This window comes from Phaenicophaeus curvirostris, chromosome 1, assembly GCF_032191515.1.
Source record: "Phaenicophaeus curvirostris isolate KB17595 chromosome 1, BPBGC_Pcur_1.0, whole genome shotgun sequence".
NCBI classification, from domain to species: Eukaryota; Metazoa; Chordata; class Aves; order Cuculiformes; family Cuculidae; genus Phaenicophaeus; species Phaenicophaeus curvirostris.
In genome coordinates, this window is record NC_091392.1 from 80,548,097 (window position 1) to 80,566,139 (window position 18,043).

Below are 18,043 nucleotides of genomic sequence, written 5' to 3' on the forward strand. Positions count from 1 at the left end.
CAGTCCCTAGCTGCACAGTGGAAACGCATTAAAGCCTACAGGCCAGGCTGTGCCCTGATTTAAATCCTGTGCTTGTCTTGTCGATGTTTTGTGAGGACGAAATGAATACAGAGAGTGATCCCCCTGCCTGCTCTGTTTCCTAAACCACGTGCGAACGGGCCGATGTGAAGTGTACCACAGTACTTCAGGTATGGTTTCTGGCCTGTGTTTTAAGTCATGTCAAGTAACTAACACCATGCTATTAGTAATAGCATTTGATTAAATTTAAAATAATACAAGCACAGAGCTACAAGCTAATGAAGAAACAGTATCTGTGACCTTTTTTGTTGCAGAAGACGGTCAGGCAAACTATTAGAAATCCTTCTCTGACTCCATTTTACTTAAAGCTCTGTACAGATATCGGCAGAAGACAACTGCCTGCATGTTAGTTATACAGCCGCATTTCCTACTATTTCTGTGCTTGTGAGAAATAGCCAAAAAAGGCACATTAATAGTTTGATTTTTTGCAGCTGTTCTTCTTTTTCTCTTCAGATATAATTAGGTCTAAGAAATGAACATCAGTAAATTTTTATTGGGAACTGTGCAAAAAATGCTTTGTTTCTTTATTTTTTTCCCAGTTTCCAAAGGAAATGAGGTTTATACACTCATGTTTTAAGCTCTCTGGTGACCTTTGAATCTGTTGGTCAGTTTTGGGCAAGTCTAACAGAGCAACTGAGATCTCCAAGGATGAAAAAGTTTCTACAGTTTTGACAAAATAGGCAGCCTGTTTGAGAAGAGATGGACTCCGGTTTTGTTTGTCTCCCACCAAAGGAGGGGCCCCAAAATAAGCACGTTCACTGCTCAGCATCACAGAATTCGCCTGGGCAGCGCAGTCTTCACATAATCTAGGCTCCCCTGGTACTGCTGCTGCTGGAACAACCTTGTTTTAACTTTCCACAAAAAAAAAAAAATAAAAATCACGTAGTTGATTTTGCCTGTGATTCCTTCTTCCTCTCACTCTCCTTCCCCCATCTAAGTCTCCTCCTGAGAGCTGACATCTACAAAACATTCCACAGAAACCTTTTTAGCTGTAGATAGTTTGAGTGCTAATGCAGTTCTGGTAGCTATTTAAGAAAAAAACCTTCAAGACTGCCTTCCTATTGATATAATTTCCAAGTACATTACTAGATCCAGACCACTGACATCAAAGCAGTCTTGGGTCTCAGTTCAGTGCTTTGTGGGTCAGACATACACACAGACATATTCACTGGCCTTGTATGAAGAGAACTGGAGCACTCTTGCTCTCTGACAGCCACACTCAAGTTTGTACAAGTAGCTCCCTGCTTTAATGCTATTTAAGGCACTATTTCCTACATTCTTGGTTGGATCACTGAATCCAATGCATTAGATTTTATGAACAGCTCTTGGAGGTCCCTCTCTTCCTGGAAGGCAGCACTACTGAAGACACGGTCATGAGCACTTCTCTTCTGTGATGCTTGAGGAAATGCCTGATCCCTGCCCAGCTTTCCATCAGCTGCTCTGATCCAGAAGTGACATTAGAGTGGCTTTTCCAGCAATTTGTCTGAGATCATGAACCATTTAGCCAAGGTAGCACAGCCTGCTTGAAGTAACTGAAAAGACTTCTGTTGACTCCACTTATTATTGAAACAGGCCTGTATTTTCATAAATTGGTGCATTTATCATGGAAGCTGGGAAGCACTGGTCTAGACAACTTTAACAAACATATGCCTGTTGCCACCTGTGTTATAGCTGTGGCAATGAAGTATCCCATATACAACTCCATCCTCCATCTTCAGAAACCAATTGTCTGTAGAAAGGAATGGCAAAAAAAGAAAAAAATTACCTGAACAAAAGCCTTTGTCCTGGCTCCTTCCGGATAATATTTAACTTGTAGTAGTGGCGTAGGGCTCTGGACATTTTCTCATAAGTCATATTTGTTCTGTTCTGTTTTTTCAAAAGAAAAATGGAAAACGTAGTGAGGTGATTAATTAAAAACCTTCCTAAGCCCCAAAAGGAGTTGCAGAACTATCACAGCTAGTTAAAGTAACCAAGACAGTTCAAGAAATTACATTTTCCACTCTTCTGCTGTTATGCAGGCCCATCCTGCCCCTCCAGCCTTCATGACCAAATTTTTGTGGGTCTCTTTTCATTCAAGGCAATTTAAGCGAGAAAGTCTAACAAAAATTCCAAGTGAGGTTTTTCTACACTTTCTTGAATCACAGATAACAAAAGGCTTCATCAACCATAAGAGGAGATTTTAGATGGAGGAAGATGCTCGTGCCAAGTGGGATATGACAGGCTTGTTCTTAATGAAACCACCTTTTGTAAAAGCCTAAGAACAGTGGCTAATAGACTGCATCTGTCAGCAATCCCTGCTAAGAGCACTGTTCCTCTGGGATTCCCCTCCATTAACTAGTTAATGCTTATAGAGCTCTGTGGAGACAGAAAACCTGTTTCTCCTCTTGTTATACAGGTGTAAATTAAGAAGCCTATTTGGTGGTACATCTGCTTTTATGACGAGTTCCCCTTCACTTTGGGAGACCATAGGCAGAGTGAGTGAGGGATGGCCCTGATGAAGTCAAGTATCACAAGGCAGAAGTGATGGGTACTGGCAGAGCTGTTTGTGGGCAGCCCCTGTAGTACTGAATCGGGACAGCAGGATCAATCCCTTAGGCTAGGTCTACAAAAAAGAGCATTTTTCTCCTACAAGGAGCACTGGTTACTATTCTGGAAAAGAAACTCCTAGGAAACAGACAACTATACTGGCAAAGCTGTGTTTGCATGAGTATAAAGCAGCCGCCGTGCCACAGGCAAATCATGCCAAACTAGTAGAAGCACGCTGATGCTCTGCGAGTCTCCATGTTAGGAGTCTGGCTTGGCACAGCTCTCTCAGTCCAAGATCAGGCGGAGTTAGGCAGTGTTGACTTGGCTTTACAAAATGAGACTGATCTGCCTGTCTATAATGCCCCATAAGAGCAGATCTCGTCTCCTTGTCCTGACAGCAACAGCTCTGCAAGGGAGGCCACTTAAAGAGCTCCTATGGCAATGAAACGCAAACAACGACAATGTCTTCCCTGCAAAATCTAGACTCTGCTAATTCAAACATCCCCTGAAATACCATGTGTGTTTTTCCCATTTCTTACATGCTAAAAGGCCACTGTGTTTCCCAAGAGTCTAGAGGTCTGAAATAGCTTTGCTTTTAGACACAGCATGACACACGATGGCAAGGCCCAATTATCAGCATGGAGGTGGGGTAAGAGTAGAACTCTCCATTGCTAGTGTTGCAGCCTGAGCCCTCTAAGACAGATGTTCTTGCAATCCACGAGTCACATGAGAAAACTGTGACACTATCAAGACTTTAGGCTATCTATACTCATATAGAGAATCACACAATAGCTGAGGCTGGAAGTCCTGGAGTCCACTGACATTGCTCAAAGCAGGGTCAACCAGATATGGTTGCTCTGGACTGTGTCCAGTTGGGTTTTGAACATCTCCAGGCACGGAGACTCCAGAGTCTCCTCTGGGCAACCTGCTCCAGCGGCCGACAACCTTCCTAGTAAAAAAGTCCCACACCTCAGGTCATCCCTCCCCAGGCAGGGGACTTTACATTGCTCACTGTTAAGTTTCATGACATTCCTGTTAGCCCATTTCTCCACCATGACCATGTCCCTCTGGATGGCAGCAAAAGCCTCGGGTGTATCAGCCACTCCTCTCAGCTTTGTATTGTCTGAAAACTTGCTGAGGGTGCGCTTCGTCCCATCCTCCGGGTCATTAATGAGCATGTCAAACAGTTTTGGCTCCAGAATCAATCCCCAAAGTAACATCACTATTATCTGGATTTTGTGCCATTGATTACAAAACTTTTGGCCCAGCAGTTCAGCCAGTTTTCACTGTATTCTTGTCTAGGTCATATATCATTAGTTTGTCTATGAGGATATTCTGTGAGACAGATTCAAAAGCCTTTCTAAAGTCAAGATAAGCTACTTCTACTGTCCACCCTACATCCACTGAGCTAATAATTTCATTGTAGATGGATATCAGAGTGGACAAGCATGATCTCCCTTTCATAAATCCATACCAACTACTCATATGTGAATATACAAAATGCATATACTCATCGAGATATATCTATATTCAACCCCAAACTGTAAAAATCAGTAACTGCTTTCCAAATAAGAAGGCACAATTAACATTTTAGAAGGAAATACATAATCCTGCAGCATTTGGTGTCTTGTCACAGGACAGTGTGTGAAATCTGAACGTTGGAGTAGACAGGAACACAGACAGAAAGCTCCTGCCAAGATGTAGTATACAGTTCCTTGTAGACCACATCTAATCAGAACATCCTTAGCATCAAGTTTTGGGAAGCAATGAGATGCCTTGAGAGACAAGGACCGTTAATTCTTGCACTCCTTGTAATTTTATAATTAAATGCATTTATAACTAAGTGCCTTTAAACCAAACCAACAGGTTTACGCTTTATGTTCTAGTGTGCATAGAATTAAAGATTACAACTTTACAGCAGTAGTTAATATGCACACACTTTCTTCCTTCCTTCTCTGTTTATAAGTGAATCCTGTGATGTTACAGCAGATGATGTGCTGCAGGAGGAAAACTGCATTGCTTCCTTACCTTGTGGTTTCCCCACAGCCGGGCCAACCCGTTGGGATCCACTATCCGAAATAATTTGGATTCCTTATCTTCCCATCGGATGAAATTTTCGTACCGGCTGTCAGAAAGCAGCTGATAAACATAATCCCAAAGCAACCTACAGTCTGTGAAGAGAGAAGCAAGAAAATATTGACTTTTTTTTTTCCTTAGGATTAATTCTGGAAACTATTAGGAGGATGTGTAGCAAAAGGACAGCTGGGATCAGGGCTGAAAGAGCTGCTGCAATCTGAAATGCAAATGGCTTGGTTGGTATCGACGGATGTTTGCAAAATGTACTGGAATATACAGATTCTTCTGATACACTCTAGTCCTTCTGACACTGACTGAACATCTTTATCATATTAAATGCTGTGTGAGATGACCTGCTGATCTTAGTTGGGGGTTTATTGTCATACTGATGCACATAAAACCACCACTGCTGGCCCTGATACTGTTGCTGGCTGCTTCAGTGGGGAAATAAAAATCCTGCAACCTCCTCTCCCTGCTGCTGCTGTCCCTTTTTTGTTCTAACATGAGGGGTCTGAACCATGAGCACTGCTACAGCTTTCCTTTGTATACTCCATGTGACAGAAATCTGACACCTTCTACCATTTTTTAATTTGCTTCTTGTTTTATGTTTTAAGGTTCCTGAAAAAAACCCACCAAGTATAATAATTACTTGAGTGCTATTGAGAGGTTAAATACTTTCTATTTGGATAATTGAATTCAAATTTCCTCTTGGCAAACACTCCTTAGGTCGCTAATTAAAGGTCTAACAGATACTTAGGTTTTAGTTTAGTGTTTTTCAGTTTCATGGCAGTCTCTTGAGACTGAGGAAGCCAAGAGCTGAGCTGCTCCTACTTCCTGCTTGAAACGTATGTGTGTGTGCACAGCACAGCATAGTAACTGGCAACTAAGAGATATGGAAAGCAAATTGCACAGAGCTGGGTGTTCTGCTGCTGTCAAGAAACAACAGGATTTTTATAGCTCAACTGCTCAGACCCCTAAGATGGCCATGGAGTTGCATTTTACTTCGAAAGTAAAACCAATCTCTGAGAGAAGCCTTGCTAGGGCGGTTAAAAGGCAAGCAACCAAAGACGTCTAGGTGCTAAAATGGATTCTTGTCAGCCTCTCTTTCTATTCCTGTCTGTCTGGAGTTGGCACATGTTCAAATGGGGATGATGACATGTTCAGTATGAGAATATAAAATGATTTTTGAAAAGGGATATGAGTAACACATTTAATGAGCACACCTGACACGGTTAGAGATTTTACTGTTATTGATGATATTTCCCATTTTTGAACTGTAAAGAGTACCTCCGAAACCTGTACTGTCTCTAAAACCTGAGCTTAGCGTGCCAGTGCCCTTACTATAGACTTTCCCTGCCAGTCCTGTGGAGTACAAAGCAATGTGTTTTGAAGACATGACATAAGGCAAAATTTGCAGGTTTCTGTTCTGGTCACCTCATCTGTGATACCTACAAGAGGAAGAATGTGAAAGGAAAGAAGCAGTCAGATTTTTTTGTTTGGAAAAACCTCATTTTCTTTAAGACTTTTCACAAAAAATATCCAGTCCCATTTGAAATTTTTCTGGATTTTAATTTAAAAAGTTAAACCCATTTCCTTTTTTTCTCAGTAATGGATGCAAACGTTGCTCAGTGATATCCTCCTCCATCTCACCCACAATAAGGCACCTGCAGCTGATATCAGGATAGAAAAAAATTCTCCTCCACATGCATTTGCCAATGACTAGCCTAGATGGGTCCCTTCTTGGCACATGGATGCAGAGAAGCCTTCCTTCCCCTGTCTCCCCACCCCAAGTCGCTCTGGGCACAAGTGACTTCCCCTGGACTACGCAGGTCTGTAGAAAAGCATGAAATCATAAGTCTCAGACTAGGACTTCAATTTCTGTCATCTTTCCTCTCACAAAATCTGGTTCTTCCACCAGCTTTCCATCAAAAACTTCTCACACGCACTCACACACACACATGCACACACACTCTCTCTCTCTGAAGTCTCTTAGACGTGCACATAGTGGAAAAATACTTATTTTCTAGACTTCATTTATAAAGCACAAGGGACGGGAGATAATATTGCTCTGCTGTTCATGTCTTTTAATAATGTGGGAGGTGCTCAGGTAGTAATGTAGTAAGGGCCACATAAGTGGTTCCTTGATACGCATGCAATTCACTCTTGAACTCTTTTAATGAAAGACGGTATAGAAAATGGGGTTTTTACTGGAATAATCTTAATTAACAAACAAACAAACAAACAAAAACTTTAATCATCTTTTAAAATTCTTAAATACTCTGACTCCCCAGGGCATATTTTATCAGTTGATAAGAATTTGTAATACTGCTACATACCAAAAACTATAATGTTTTTCATAATCCTGCATAATCTGTGATATCTTTAACAATAAAACCTGCATAGTTTATGTGAATAATTCATGCTGAATTCACTGGTTTATATAATCTTTCCCCAAAGATCTCCATGCTTTCTTTCTGTCCAGCCCTTCAATAAAATCACAGTTAAGGTGATATGACTGTCTGGGGTAGCGGTGAATCATCCACCACTACAATTAGTGGGCAGTACTGGGCTAAACACTCTTGTTCGGCTCGGGCTGGGCCCACTTCATCTGCAAGAGAGGTCTGTCTTGGTGGAAACATTTTCAAATTGCAAAATATTTACTTAGCTAATACTCATCAGGGGGGAAAAAAGAGACATTTTATGGCCAAGGCAGTAATATCTTAGAAACCTGAGGGAAGAGAGGAAGGACATTTGTGTCTGTTGTTGAACCACTGCTTTCAGACTGTGCTGGAAGTTTGCTTTGGTGGTTAGTTGGTGTACAGTCCCACTGGGAGAGTGCTGCAGGAATTCAGTGTCCAAATATCTGTCATTTGGTTCTGCTTGTGCCTCTCCTGCTAGTCCTGGAAGGAGGAGTCAGCTGGAGGGATGGTGCTCCCACACAGGCAAGTCAGTGTCAGGCTCTGTCATATTTCTGAACTTGCAGCCCAGGCGAGACACCCTCCTGATTACAGTAACTTATAGCTAATATTTACAGTTCTGCAGAGAGATGATTTACCCTAAACTTTACTTTCACCTCATTATTTGCAATATGTGATGTTATTTTTAATCAGTAGCATACTGCTGCATCTATGCTCTAGAAAACTTCCAAGTGTACAAATACAGCACTAACCGATAGGGATGGCAGATCCCTAATATCTTCTGTACAGTGGCCTCTGGAAAAGTTTCAGGAGCTGATGGTTTTGAAGGAATCAAACATGCAACATCTATCACACTGTGCTAGGACTGCCCATTCATGCCAGTGTGGCTATCAAGTAAATTCCAGTCAAACCTCATTAGATTATTTTCCACTGTCTGTCATTACTTTCCAACCCCCCCCACACTCTGCACCCCTCCTTCACAAACACAAGCAACCACACAAATAAATTCAGCCCAAGATGTCTGGGTGGCAAATTACTGGACTTACAGAGTTTGAGACTGAGAAGAGGCAGAGTTCAAGAGCAGGTTTGGTTTTAGATGTTCACTTAATTTTTAGGCTGGATTTAACCTAAGCTTGAATATAAATATTCCTCAAATGTGAAGAACTCAGATCTGCATCTTGAGATTTTCACAAGAAAAGTCCCAAACAATCAAGGGCCCCATCCCATCTTCTAAACTGACTGAGCTGCTCAGACTTGCAGTGGTATTTAGCAGGCTAGTGAATTTGCAAAAAACCCCAACTACCCAAGTACCTTAGACCTCTAAATGTCTGTTTGCTTCAACAAGAAAATTAAAATTCTTGAAAATTCCACTTGGCTCCTGCAACCACTTAAAAACTTGTCTCAAAAGCTACAGTTGCCTATCAGCAGATTTAGATATATGACTGAGTTGCAATAACACAACAAGCTGGCATTCATAAATGCAATCGGGGCAACTGAGTCTCAAGCCCCTGCAAACAGAAAACAAAAAGCATTAGCTTTAAATACCCGGAGAAAAGATTTAGGTTCACCGCACTTCCTCTCACTCTGCTGAAAGCTATGAGCATACTGACTATCAGCATGGATAGTCAGCATGGACCAGTTCATGCTTGGCAGCAGAGTTAGGTGAAATTTCTGAGCTCTGTTTGCAGAGTACCTAAATCAATTTGTCTTCTTTTTAGTTTCACATGGAAGATCTTTAGGAATCTGAGCATAGGAACTCAGGTTTTTTTTTCGTTTTTAATCGCAAGTAATTTATACCATGGGTATCTTTCGCCACAGACTGCATGGTAAAAACCGATGAGGTTCTGGAGGGGTCTCTGACTGATAAAGGAGCAGCAACTAATAACCTACCATCACTAAGCCAGCAGCGACCATCTCTAATAAGACAATAGAGGCTACGGGTCAAAGACTACCTGATAACTCTTAGTGAGTGCAAAAAATTGGACTATAGTAGAGCCCATCTGGAGTAAACCACAGCCTATGAACCTGGTGAAAATCCAGGGAAAAGAAATGCTAGAATGCATTATTAAAAGGAGCTTATCCACTGGGACAACAGACATGTCCACAGAAGGCTGGTGATGACAATACAGAAAGTAGCATCCTCCAGGAAGCTCAAAACTGTTACTTGTATTTTCAGGAAGGATGGAGACACTGAAAAGAGGGAGTTGTATGTGGATGGTTCTTTTGTAAGTGTAAATCACTTGTTTGAGAAAGTTAAGATAATGTGAATGACTCCATGAAGACTCAATCACTTCCTTGGGCTGTCACAAGGCCTCCAAAAGAGCAGTCACATGGGGGAAGTCTCCACAGGGAGTGTGTGTTGGCTAGTGAGCGATAGCAAGAAAGCACATGGATGTTGATGAGGCCCAGCAAGTTTAAAAGTGTGGGAGATTCAATAGCGGAGTTGACTCAGTGCTAGTACCTAAACTGCTTGGGCATGCTGCAATTTCCTGCCTGTTGGCTAAAATACACTTACTTAGAAAGGAACTATGTCTCCGTAGCACAAAGAAACATCATTTCCCCGTCACACACACACATGTAGTTTATGTTAAAGTGAACTCAGATGGTTGAGCTTTGTACAATTTGGAGGTAACGGGATTTAGCTGTGGAGAGAGCTGGGACTGAGAGGCTCTAACGTGATACAATGTCAACCAACCTAGACAAAATGGGAAGGCAGTGAACGGCTCTCAGCAATGTGGCAGTGCTCCTGGAAGCTAGCATTTCTATGTCCCACCATTTTCTCAGCTGTACTACAGGGCAAGACCGAACTATGTAATTAGCTGGGAATTAGGGCAAATGGTACCTTCAAATGGAGGGGCACGGCCACAACTTTCTTTGCGAAGCTAATGCTTCTAGAGGGATTTTTAGAGTTAGGCACAAGGTAGTGATAAGGTGTAGAGTACTTAGCTGGCTCTCAAAATTTCCTCCATAAGCACTGCTCTACATGTACAGTTTCACACTCATGCTAATAAAAGCCATTTATTGTACAGCCTCAAGGTTGGCAGAACTAGTGTGTCCTTGGCGGCTCATCTGCCCACTCAGTCTCCTGGCTGCTGCTTGCCTGCCAGGGTTGACACTAGTAGGCACAAGAGAAACAGGCAACTGCATAGCCCTGCACAGAGTAGGTGAGAGCAGAGAGTGAACTTGGGGTTTGAGGAGTAGAAAGAAATCTCTCCCATAAACAGCAGTTGTTGGCTTTAAACCCCACTGCTAGCAGCAAGCTTGCCTCCCGACTCTAGTTTTAATGCCTCTTTACATATGGCAGAAGTGCCCAAACCTCAGCCACTCCTCCTAGGCATGGTAAAACCCGACTTCACTTCTTTGGCTGAAAAGCTCTGTTTTCTGCCCACACTTACAAAACTGCTTTGATAAGATTACAAAAAAGGGGTGACTGTAATATCACAGAATCACAAGGTTGTAAAAGATCCCAGGATCGTCGAGTCCAACCATTCCTATGAATCACCAAACCATGCCCCTCAGCACCTCATCCACCCGTATTTTAAATACCTCCAGGGATGTTGATTCAATCACCTCCCTGGGCAGCCTGTTCCAGTGCCCAATGACCCCTTCCGTGTCATGTCCTATCCCTTATCCTGTCCCCCTTGTCCCCCCTTGTCCTGTCCCCTGTCACTTAGGAGAAGAGGCCAGCTCCCTCCTCCCTACAACCTCCTTTCAGGTAGTTGTAGACAGCAAGAAGGTCTCCCCTCAGCCTTCTCTTTTCCAAGCTAAACAACAGCAGCTCCATCAGCCGCTCCTTGTAAGACTTGTTCTCCAGCCCCTTCACCAGCTCCGTTGCCCTTCTCTGGACACTCTCCAGAGCCTCAAGATCCTTCTTGTAGCGAGGGGCGTCATGAAGAACCCCATGTGACAGTCAAGTAGACACTGTGTGAGTGGAAACATGTATTATAGATTCTTCATTTCAAATATTCTTTAAGTCTACAGGCACAGTCTTCTGAATACACACCTCAAGGAAAACTGGCATATAAATGCTTCCTAATGGCTATATGATAGTAATACAGACATCCCTTAGAACTTAAATACCATCTCAGAATTATCTATAAATTTAACATTATGGACCTTGGGTCCCAAGTATTTTGATGCTTGTCCAGCCAATAGGAATGACTCCTCTAGTATCATTTGGCCAAGGTAGTGTCAATGTTGCACTGGTGAGAGGTCTTACATCTGTGCTCCCTTATACTAAATAATGCTGTTAACAGTATAGACACATACATGTTAACGATCCCTTTTGTTCAGAATGTAACATTCCCTTGCACTTCAATATTTTCTAAAACACACAGTGCATCTGAGACTTCTGTTGTTTAAGTGAAGCTCATGGTGCAGAAGCAGAGCTGGCTCTCTTCGAGTATTAACTACCATAATCCTCTCTTAACCACAGAAATGTTTTGTGAGACCCACCCACATCTTGCACTGAAGATCATTATATAAAATACATTCGGCCTGGCTGATGACTGACTTGGAAACTAACATGGCTTCACAGAGGAAGAGATCATGCCAAAATAACGTTGTCATACTCCCTCTGACATCAGCTGAGGCTTTACCCCTTGCTGAGTCGGTTAGCCTAAAATGTCTCCAGCATGATATCATTTGACTTAAATGGTTCTATGATTTCTACCAGCTGAAGAGTTCTTCCAGGTTTGGGCCCCTTCATTTTACAAGATGATTTGTGCTTCAGCTGCATTAGTTCACAGTGAAGCAAACAATGGCTGTTCACAACTAAGCTTAATGAAGAGAACTCCCCTGGAAGTTCTCTGATACTCTGGTTTCCATAAACACACTTGAAGTGTGGTTAGGATAGCTAGTATGGCAATGCCCACAGTATCAAAATGACAAACTGGTAAAATTCAGCTGCCCACAGATGCAAGAACAAGGTCCCAATCTCCCTTCCATTTAATCTTCACTTCCGCCTGCTGCTTACCTTGTGCTGGCTCTGTTGTTAAGATTTCTCAATGAGTTGATTTAAATCACTTAAATGTAAGAAAACAAACCCTGCAAAACATACCAGCCAGCTTTCTGCTATCTGAGAGCTGAATCTGCGTGCAGAAGATCTAGCGAGTGCTAAAGCAAGCACAAAGAAGGTGGCAGGACTACACTGGCAGAGCAGGTGAGGACATGGAGGAAAGAAGGAGAGACCCAGAAAGTCCTGTGGACCTTCAGCCTACTGCCTGTGATCAACCCCCTTGCCTGAGAAAGTCAATAAATCTCTGAGAAGGTAACACTACGTTGGGGCATCTGGAGTTGTTTAAACTGCAGCCAGAACCTAAAAATCACAAAGGTTAGCGGCTGTTCACCTGCATGGAAAATAAAAAAGATTGAGAGACAACTCCTAAGTCCTGACTTGGTTTAGGCTTGTCATTGAGATTAGCTCTAATTGCATTTTAACCACATTGTAAACTGTGCAACAGGCAGAACTTTCTGGACAAGTCAAACGGACCTTCAGGCTGTCTAAGTGGTGCATGAAGTTAGTCAGGCTGGCTGACAGTGTATTTCAGGAGTACAGTGCGAACTATTCAGTTAACTTGCTCTCATCACACAAATGGGAGAGGAAAGGAAAATAAATGCAAAGGAGAGGAAAGACATACAGCAAAAAATCATATTCTTGCTGAAAACCTTTTTCATGGCAAACCCAAAATAATTGGGAAACCAACAGACAGCACACTGAGAAAGTGATATGTTACAGTAGGATTAGTGCTGTGCTGAGGCATAAACCAGCCTCAACATCTATCTAATTCCATGACATAATTTAGAAGATAAAACTACAAGAAAAAAGTAACCAAGTCTCATGATGAAGGAGATAAATGGCTCTGCGGACTGAGGGACCATTGATTCTGAGATGGAGCAGTCCTGCTCATCCCTATACACACCCAGGTTACTGAGGAAAAAGAGTTTTCTTTCCATGAATGCTGGCTACTGATGGAAGCAGGATGCTAAGCTGGTACAGTAAAGCCAATGCTTCCATGCGGAGAAACCTCTTGACAGACAACTGTTTGTTCAGCTTAGTAAATTCATGCTGGGGCCAAGGAAAGAGGGTGCCAGATCACACAATACAACAGTTTTATGTTGCTTCTGTCTTGTACCCAAATGCTGAGTGGGAGACCAGGCAGAAGGAGAGCAAAAACCTGTGACTGTCAAGCTGCAAACAGTTCTGCTATGAGGCTGTAAAAGTAACACAGCATGATAAGGTCAACCTCTGTCTTTGGTAATAAAAACATGTAACGGGAAGGAGGATTCAAAACATTCACATCCTTCATCTGGTAGTAGAAAATGCACTCAAATCACAAAGAATATGTGATTGATGGGCTAGGGACCATTTGATAGATGAACACTTTGCAAGCTATAGTCTGTTTTATTAAAAAACACCTCTTTTTTTTTTCTGCACCCTGTTCTCCCACTTCTTCCTCCATTTCCACCACACAGACAGGTATTTTCACTACTAGCTGCACCTGTTGCTCTTTTCCTGCTCCAATGGCAGAAAGCACTCTTCCATTTATCTTGCTAAAGAAATCTCCCTCTGATTGTCCCATGGCTTTTCCTCATCTTTACTGCTCATGGAAGGAAGTGACCAGAAAAAGGCAAATGTCTGTCTGTTAACACACATATTCTACAAACACCTCACAACCACCCTGACATCAAAAAAATGGTCAAACACTTCAGTGATGGGAATTAAAGAATTAAGGATGGAGCTTCACCTTCTGAATTCTACTTTAGAGAAGCAAGAAAAAGCAGGCATGACTGAACTACAGTAAAGTCATTCCAAACAAGAGTAAGAATTTTTGACCTTACAATGTGAGAATCCCCAGTATCTTTTGTCATAAGCTCAGTCCATCCTCAGGACGTGGCTCCTGGTGTGTTCAGGAAACCCTTCCTGAAGGGACTTCTTAATAAGCCGTAAACTTGCCACTTCTGATAGGCCCCTGGCAGAAACTGAAATGTGATCTCACCTTCTTGGTGTTAAATCTCCACATGTAGACATGGTCAATTTCTAACTCTCCTCCTTCCCTTCCCTCATGAGAGATGGGCCTTCTTTATATCTAGTCTTACCAGTTTAAAGGTGTGCATTTGAATCAACACAAACTGATTTAAGTTTTTGTATGCCACTTCTAGTCAATAAGTATTAAAACCAGACTTAAATAAGCCTGTTTTTGTAGAGAATGAAGCGTAGTGTCAATGCTGCAGTGTATTTTCCTGCTTTAACTAAGAGGGTTCAAAGTGGTGCAAGTTTGCTTTGTAAGAGAAAATCTCAGCTACTGACCCAACTGAAGAAAGTATGCAATGTACCGGGAAAAGAAGAGGCATGTTTTCATTAAAAGTGTTTTAACATTGTGCTGACCTCAACAGAGGCTATGGGTACCCTGAACCCACTTACCACATCTATAAAGCCACGGCATATAGATGTACTACATCTGCAGCCATGGCTGCACTACAGTAATGAGAAGGATAAATGTAAATGACTGAGCTTTCCTGTGGCTTGGTCAGTCCTAAGGCTTCTGAGTGAACCTGAACAAGCCCTGACTGCAATTTCTGCTCCTGTAATTGAGCAATTGGAAGACAGGCGGGCTGTAAAGCAAGACAGTTCACAGAAGATCTGCAACCACCTATCATGCTATTGCCATTCAACTATTGCTTGAGTGTCATTAGTTAAATTGGCAGGGAAGGCACACTTTCATGCTGAAATTAATTGTTAATGCCATGTTAAGATGACTCTCAAGGTTATAATGAAAATTTCTCCTACGAATATGAACACTATGAGCTTGACTCTCATCCATACTTCAGTCTCTTTAAAGTAGGCTGGCTTTCCACAAGGGGCTTGAAATAGATGTGGCATATACTGCAAATGCAAAAGTGTACATGACTGCAAGGGCAAGTGATTAAACAAGACCAGTGACACTATCACTGTCATAACCAAATGGGAGTGACATGCCATGCCTGCACCAAGATTCCCAGGTTCTTTCAAGGCTCAAATCTGCCTGCATGAGCTGCTGCCCTACAAGAAGGAGGTCAGCTGCCTGGAAAGCAGGCAGGGCACCCCTACCACTTAACAACTCAGTATGCTAAAGTGAACCACTGTTTTGGCTTGTTATAGTTTGCCAGGCTGTAACTTACAACTGTGCATCTGCTGAGATTGTCTCATCACAGTTGCTCCCAAAGTCTCTGCTTCCCAAAAGCCCACTGGTGATTACTATAAGTTGTCAAACCTTGCTGGGATTATGCCTAATTTCAGTGAAGTCACCCTTGGCAGTCTCAGGCATCTATACAGATAGGCACCTATAGCATTAGCAATGACAGCTGCTGTCTTAAAAATCTGGAATACCTCTAATGAAGCACACAACAAAAGCTACATCTCTACAGCTTGGATGTCAGCACTCATCCTCAGAGATCCTAAAGCAATAATTTTACATTATAATAAAAATATAATAATATATAATAACAACATTATATAATAATATACAATAAAATATTATCCCAGAGCAATAATTTTCGGTTTACATAAGAATTCACCAGGGTGAAGCTCATGATGCAACTCTGGAAGGGTGGCATAGTAATGAATCAAACAGAGATGCACATCACTGGATGGAAAGTAAGCTTGAGGGCTGGTGTACACAGAGAACTTAACTAGTGTGGGCTTTTCTTCACATGAAGTACCACAGCAGATTTTAGGTACTAAGTCCCTTTTCTTCTAGAAGAAGGTTTCTACTTGCAAAGCAGTGTTGTCTTTCTGGAATAAAGTCACCTAGCAACCACTAAACCATTGTATGAGGAAATTAGGTTTACTACTATCACTTATTGGGATCACTGCATTACACATGCAGACAGTTCATACCTCCCCGAAAATGATACTGATCCGGGTTAAAGAATCCAGGTTGTTGTTCCATTAGCACATAGGCACAATTGGGCAGGTTTTGCTTTTGCTTAGAGGACATGACTGCAACACTGACACACAAGTGACTGTTTCGCAGAAACATAACAACTAGCTTTAAATGCTTCAACAGACAAAAGCAGCAGCACAGAGCTGGGGCATGAGTTCTGTACCCAGCAACTCCAGTTTACGACTAGCTCGAGTTGCTGTCACAATATGATGTCTAGTGAAGAACAAAATCAGGGAAAAAACAGACTGACCAGCAGTCCTGAGTATTGGTTGCTCCAATTTTAAATTGGATAATATATATTTTTAATAAATTGGAACATGTAAACGCGAGGCATTATATCTCATCAAAAGGTGTTACTAGTCTAAGAGAATCTGAAACTAAATTTTCTGAGGGGACCTGTCAGGTAGTGTCTACTGATACACTGCAATGTGTAATTTTATTCTGCTATGCCATATAGCTCTCCTTTTGCAGCTCTGCTTCTGATCATTGTTGAAGCTCTTGAAAACAACTTTCACCTTTGCATTCATTTCCTTTCTTTATATTTACTTTGTCTCTTTGGATAGTAAACTCTTTGAGGCAGGGACTGTAGCACAATAGAACCTAGAGATAATATTGTATCAGAAATACTAAAAATCAAATGGAAGAGAAAGCTGCATCCTTTATGTGAGGGCTAACAGTATTAGCTGCTGCAAAACTTCTAAGTTATGCTTTGTTGTTGGCTTTTACCCCCTTTACTATGGAGGCATAATTCTTTGCTTGTTTTCCCACCCTTCCTCTCCACTACCTGGCATATACCATCACATGGTAACTGTGCCTGTACAGTTATTTTGTACAGAAAGGAAATTAACATGGTGTAACTGCACTTTCACAAAGGATTTTGCTGGTATATTAGTTACAAAAAAAAAAAGACCATCCTACAACTTGACACAGTCATAAATGTCATATCGATACATATGGAGCAAATGTGGGCACTGGGGCTCTGGTCCTAGTAGATAAGTTGAGGAGACACTGATGACCAAGGGGCTGTGTTTTGAAGAGTGGTGACTTACGATGTTTAAGCTCTAAATGCCTAGTGTTATGAATCTAATAGCTGGATCAGATGACTTTATTTTTTCCTTTCAAAGAAGCTTTCCAGCTCAACTCCAAAGTAAAAAATTAAGTATCAGTTGATTAGCAGTTTTTTTAAGCAATACATTTGTGAAAGGATTCACTCAACTAACTCCTCCTGTCTTTTCCCCTCCCACACTTATGAGAAGTGATTAAGTTTTTCAAACAAAGGAAGAGGAGAATCCCTGGTCCTGTTCCCCCTCCCCTCCTCTCTCCCCACACAAAACAACTGAAGTATTTACAGAGCTTTGGGGTGAAAGACCTCCTTACAGCCTACACTCATCATAATGGTGTATTCTGTAGATTTTAGTAGAATGTGAATCATTCATAGCTGATGCACTTGTAATGGGGGATTGCATTTTCAGTTTTGGCCATCAGACTATTTTTATTGAGACATCACTTATATGTGTCTTACTACAAACCTTCGGGGTTCATTCTATGCCCCTGTACTCCCTGGGTGTGTGGCACACCAAAGGGCTGAGGCAAGTCAGGAGCAAAGCTGGAGGTATCTCTTTCATGACTTTACCAGGGTAAGAATCTTGCCTGTCCTCATTCCAGCAGCAGCCAATACTTTTATGGGCCAAACCAATACAGTGGTAGACAATGTGCTTCTGAATGGTTTAATCATTACCTGGCTTTTCCTCAGATACCTAAAGGGGAAAAAATAAATCTGGCAGCTCATAAAGTCAAATACAGCCCAGCTGCTAAGATAACCCAGCTGATAAGAACAACATACAACAACAGGCACAAGACTCAACTGCCTTTAGATTTTTGCCCCCTGCCAAATGCAGAGCACAACCACAAGCAATAGGCAGGGTGGGGCTTTGTGGAGAAACAGCAATGCTCATCCTTCTAAGCTGTGTTATGAATGGGGTAGGTCTGCCTCAGGCATGTACAGAGTGAACCTGGACCCTA

The 18,043-nt window shown here is 42.0% G+C and overlaps 2 protein-coding genes across 3 annotated transcripts in view; one reads left to right on the forward strand and one right to left on the reverse strand.

Moving 5' to 3' along the window:
* The window catches only part of LRP6 (LDL receptor related protein 6), a 704,489-nt gene that overhangs the window by 213,708 nt on the left and 472,738 nt on the right, over positions 1 to 18,043 (forward strand). The window lies entirely within an intron of this gene.
* ETV6 (ETS variant transcription factor 6) overlaps positions 1 to 18,043 on the reverse strand; it is a 142,607-nt gene that overhangs the window by 5,440 nt on the left and 119,124 nt on the right. For both annotated transcript variants that reach the window (XM_069863366.1, XM_069863358.1), the window contains exons 6-7: positions 4,633 to 4,775; positions 1,844 to 1,944 (exon numbers count right to left, since the gene is read on the reverse strand). In XM_069863366.1, coding sequence (XP_069719467.1) covers positions 1,844 to 1,944; positions 4,633 to 4,775 — 244 coding nt within the window. The remainder of the gene's footprint in view (positions 1 to 1,843; positions 1,945 to 4,632; positions 4,776 to 18,043) is intronic.